Below are 5063 nucleotides of genomic sequence, written 5' to 3' on the forward strand. Positions count from 1 at the left end.
AAAGTCCAAATCCATAAAATCTTCTCCACCAATACTAGTTTTCATTCTCCATCACTCTTCTCATTATGTGGTGAAAATATACATTAAACAAGGTGGGTGACATAACACATCCCTTTCTTAGCCCACTTCCAACTGGAAACCAGTCACTTTTTTGTCCATCCATCTGTACACAGGTGCACACACCTTGGTACCAGTTCTTTAGTATCCTTAACACTTTCAGTGGTATACCATAGTGTTCTGCCACTCCACATTCCATCTCTCCATACTGAATCATAAGCTTTCTCCAAGTTCATAAAAGCTCAGAATATTGGCTTTGCATACTCCCATCTCTTCTCAAGTATCTGTCTTAAGGTGAAAATTTGATCCACTGTTGACCTTCCACTTCTAAAACCACACTGCTGTTCTCTAAGTTTCTCTTCTACTCTAGGTCTTATTCCGTTATGTATTACTCTCATGAATATCTTCCCTGGGACTGACAGTCATCTTATGCCCCGATAATTACCATACTCCCTTGTTCTTCCCTTATTTTTGTATATTGGTATCATAATTGTATATATATATATATATATATATATATATATATATATATATATATATATATATATATATATACACATATATATATATATATATATATATATATATATATATATTATAGCAAAGTTAATCATGTTTATAATAAAAACAAAATATCATTGTTATTTTTGTTATTTCTATTCATTGAACAGAATGGCCTTTTGGATGGCAGTGAGTTTGTACTGTAGCTTCCCAGTCTCTCGAATGAGTTATTTTGTAGCAGCAGGTAAACCATACAGTATCCGTCCAAAGTTCATTTATTCCTTAACGTTTCGGTAAAGCTGTTTACCATTTTCAAAAAGACAAATGAAGTCAGGTGTACAAATATGCCATATTTATCCATACAACCTGGCTTATAGAGATTTTTGGCAATATTTGATTGGTTGTCAAATCTTGTCTGGGTGTGCAATGGCTCATCTGATGTAAATGCTGATTGGCTGGGGCCAAGTCCCAGGAGTTCTGGTTGTAGGATGAACTGCCTGAAGTATTGAGAGGCTGAGCTGTAATCCCAGTTAGGCACCTTGACTTTCTCCTGATACTGATGGGGAGAAGAAGGGTCTCCTGGGTTACATTCAGCATGAGCTTCAATCGGAGGATGGTGAAGGTTTTCGTACATCAGAAGCGGCAATGGTTGTTGTCGTCTTCTGGGATTCTTCCACTTCTTACGATCTGCTGGCATTGGGGGATATTGCCGTGTTCCCTCAGGTAATGTTGGCATACTGCCCCTTCGAGTAGCAACATCCATTCTCAGGGTTATGATATTTGGCAAACCACTCTTCTCCTCTTCATGGGATTGTTGCTAGTGATAGGGCTGTTTGTCATCAAGTATTGGACTGTCTTCTGATTCTTGTAGTAGATTGTGAGTTGGCTTTTTTGTCCGCATTTGTGGGTTTTAGATGGGTGTCAATAACATTCTTCAGGGCTGCTGCTTCTTATAGTCAATGCTCATGTAGTCCTTGTTGTACAGTCTAATGATGTTCTCATTCACAGTGAGAGTGTGGTTCTCCTGACAATACCACCTGTTGATGGCATTTCTTTTCTCCTTGATGGCCCAATGGTAAGAATATTCTTGGTGTTCCAATAAGATTATGAAAAGGCAAGAAGTATATAGGTATTCATGATGGCGGATTTAAATTTATCTGGGAATTCTTTTACTATGGACCAATGAGGCAGAGCCTGATGATGGTGAGCTTACGGTGGACCTGCATGTGAAAGCCTTGAGTAATGGTGTCGACACGGATGTCCAAAAAGGAATGGTGTCACCCATACTTCGCTAACAAATGAGGCACAGAACAAATTCCTCCTCAAAGGTGTGCCTGAGTGTCTCCAGTTCTTCTTCGTCGTTGATGCCATCGAAGGTGTCGACTTTATAACAAATGAATACAGCTGGTCTGGGGGTCCAACTGAAGAAACGATGCTCAACAACACCTAAATAAAGGTTGGTGAACAGCACATTAAGGTGAGAACCCATGGCTATTCCATCAATCTGTATCCATATTCGCCCTTGTATACCAATGAATGGAGCCTCCTTAGTGCAGGTGTCGAGCAGGTGCTATCAGGATGCCCCTAAACGTTCAATATTGGGTAGGAATCATCTTCGTAGACCATGTCAAGGATCATCTCTATTATTCCACTGACGGTTGCAGTTGTAAAAAGGCTCTCTAAATCCAACGACACCGAAAGGAAGAACCCCTCCCAAAGCATTGACAACCAATCAAATATAGCCAAAAATTTCTGTAAATCTGCTTTTAGGCTTAATATTTCATAGTTTTACCTTTGGCTTCATTTACCTTTTGGAAATGGTTCAATCTGTTTCAGAGGGATTTTCTTCCGAGATAGTATTTTTATAATTATTATTATTCAAAATTTGCAAGCGTCGATGAGCAAAAAACTCATAAGGCAATTCACTTGCAAAGTGATCTCTCATAGACAAATAGTTCCATATGTGAAGAAAAAGAAAACAATTTGAAGAGTGTAGAAATTAAACATTCAAACACGTACACAAATTTAGGCCAAAGTCCTACAGGTACTCGATGCTTGTTATTAACTGTTATTGTGTTTTGCTGTGCATATCAATATGGTCTTGCCAGCTGGTAATTATCTGTAATATATCACATTTTTTATATTTTTATAAAACTTTTCTTCCTGAAAGAAGTACCATGGTGGTGATGATTTGTTCATCAGTCAATCTGTAATATTCCACAGGAAAATTGTTCGTTGTGTTCCCTCACCCTCCTGCTTTTTTGTTGGTATGTAGTTCCTTTTCTATTATTTAGCATTGATTTTTTCTTTCATAAATCTTACTGCGTTGTTGATTTCCCAAAAGCTGCATCTTTTCTGTGTCCTTCTTGAGGAAGGAGATTTTGCAGAAGATTAAAGGATTTGTGAGATGAAATTATGCTATTTTTCAGTAGGCTGAAAATTACCACCTCAGTCTTATGGTTCATTTAGGTTACCAAACCAACTGAGTCAGTAAATAGTGGGACAAAAGGGATAGAGAATGTAATATAGGGAAATAGCAAACATCTTTTTATTAATGAATCAATTTTATTTCTATGATTTTATACACAATGCACTCAGAAGTCAGCAAGTATCTTATAACAGAAGGAATTATGTGTTGGTGGTATATCTGCAGAGTCAGTCAAGGAGGCCAGCAATCCTTCTTTTAGTTGGACACAGCTTCCAACTGCCTCTGGTATGCCTTCTGGAAGGCATACTTGGCATCCAACACTTCCTGGGTGTAAGGAACTTGCCCTGGAGAGCCTGGAAGGCCGGCAGGTACTGAGGAGGCGAATGGTCCAGGCCATCTTGGCTGTTGGACATATGTTGCTGCAGGAACAACCTTTGCCACATATGCAGGGTCAGACTTTGCTTTGTATGCAGGATCACCCTTTGTTCTGAATTCAGCTGTTGAAGGAGCAACCTTTGCCACATATACAGGAGATCCTTCATAACCTTGTTTTGCTAAATATGCAGGGTCAGTCTTTGCTCTGTAGGTAGCTGATGTTTGAGGAACAGCCTGGAGCTCATATTTATATGGTGTTTGAGGATCGTCCTTCACTACATATGTCCCTGATGTTGTTGGAACAGCCTTGAACAAATATTTGACTGATGTTTCAGGATTAGTCTTGACAACATACTTAGCTGAGCCTGCAGAATAGGGCTTTGCTGCATATTCAGCTGCAGTTCCTGGATCAGGCTTATACAAATACTTGGAGGACGTTTCAGGATCAGTCTTCAGTAAATACTTGACTGATGTTTCAGAGCCAGACTTTGCTCTGTAAGAAGGCGATGGAACAGCCTTATACAAATATCTATTTGATGTTGCAGTATCAGTCTTTAGCACGTACTTAGCTGATGTTGCAGGATCAGTCTTGAGCACATAGGAAGCAGAATCAGACGAACCTTTAGTGGCCTCAACTTGTGCTCTGTAGGCTCTGTAGAACGCATCAGTAGCAGTCCTGACTTCGGCTGTGTCACTGACGGGCGTGACCCTTCCATCGACGCCGGCAGGCACAGAGGCAGCGAAGGGTCCTCTGTAGGCTGGCTGGGGCTCTGAGTACTTGCTGGAGGAAGCAGCTTGTTTGGCAGCTCGGAAAGCTTCGAAGAAGCGAGCTCTCTCTGCTTCCACTTCGGGGGTGAACTGGGCAGAAACCAGGCACACGCCAAATACAGCCAGAACCACCTGAGAGTAAAAGCAATGACATTGTTCTTACTGAATGTGAAGAACGAAATGATACAGGTGATGCAAAAAGTTTCACTATTATTGTAGATCTTTATTTGAAGAGATGTCCTCTATTTTACACTAATCAACATTCTGATGGTTTAAAAACATTACTTGGTTCTGACATACTGACAAAAAGGGTCCACAGTTTTACTTTCAGGCTACTAGAAATTTCCAGACCAGAGATGTAGTCAAACTATAGGCAACAAATGCAAAGGCAGAATTTAGATTCTTATAAAACTTAAAGGTTCTTTACCAAAGTCCTCATGTTGATGATCAGCTGATGCCAGGCAGCAACTACGAATACTCAACGAGATCTTGGCCCTTTTATACGAATTCGGACGGCCCAAGGACCAACTATATTAACCCAAAGCATTCTGGTTTGCGAACCTTGTTAACAGTAGTGTCTCCACTGGTTTTTTATTTATTATTTTAATGTGACATTTTCCCCCTTACTTCGAAAGGAGGCGAGGTTGAAGACTAAAAACAGTTGGTAATATGGACTGAAATCGTCCGTCATGAGGAAGAAATTTATTATCCCATAAAAAATGCCTGATAGAAATTTGCATCTTAGCTCCTGGTTATAAACTGGTAAATGGCAGACATCTAGCAACTGGAATAAAAGAGACAATTGAAAGGGACACAGTATCACCTATTGTCTTTACAGTGAAACCTGATAACTCTAGGAATGATGAGAAATGTTATGAAAAATAAAAAATTTAGGATAGTAATACCAAAGACATTTGTAATAAAAAAACATATC

At 39.5% G+C, this 5063-nt stretch overlaps 1 protein-coding gene across 1 annotated transcript; it reads right to left on the bottom strand.

Annotated features, from left to right (window-relative positions):
* Positions 1–3103: 3103 nt before the first annotated feature.
* LOC135200408 (adhesive plaque matrix protein-like) lies at positions 3104–4672 on the bottom strand. Its single transcript, XM_064229038.1, has 2 exons — positions 4557–4672; positions 3104–4261 (listed from the first exon to the last, which is right to left on the bottom strand). The coding sequence occupies exons 1-2, from the start codon at positions 4566–4568 to the stop codon at positions 3242–3244; spliced, it is 1032 nt and encodes a 343-aa protein (XP_064085108.1). The 5' UTR covers positions 4569–4672; the 3' UTR covers positions 3104–3241.
* Positions 4673–5063: the final 391 nt, after the last annotated feature.

Source organism: Macrobrachium nipponense, chromosome 26 (assembly GCF_015104395.2).
Source record: "Macrobrachium nipponense isolate FS-2020 chromosome 26, ASM1510439v2, whole genome shotgun sequence".
Taxonomy (NCBI): Eukaryota; Metazoa; Arthropoda; class Malacostraca; order Decapoda; family Palaemonidae; genus Macrobrachium; species Macrobrachium nipponense.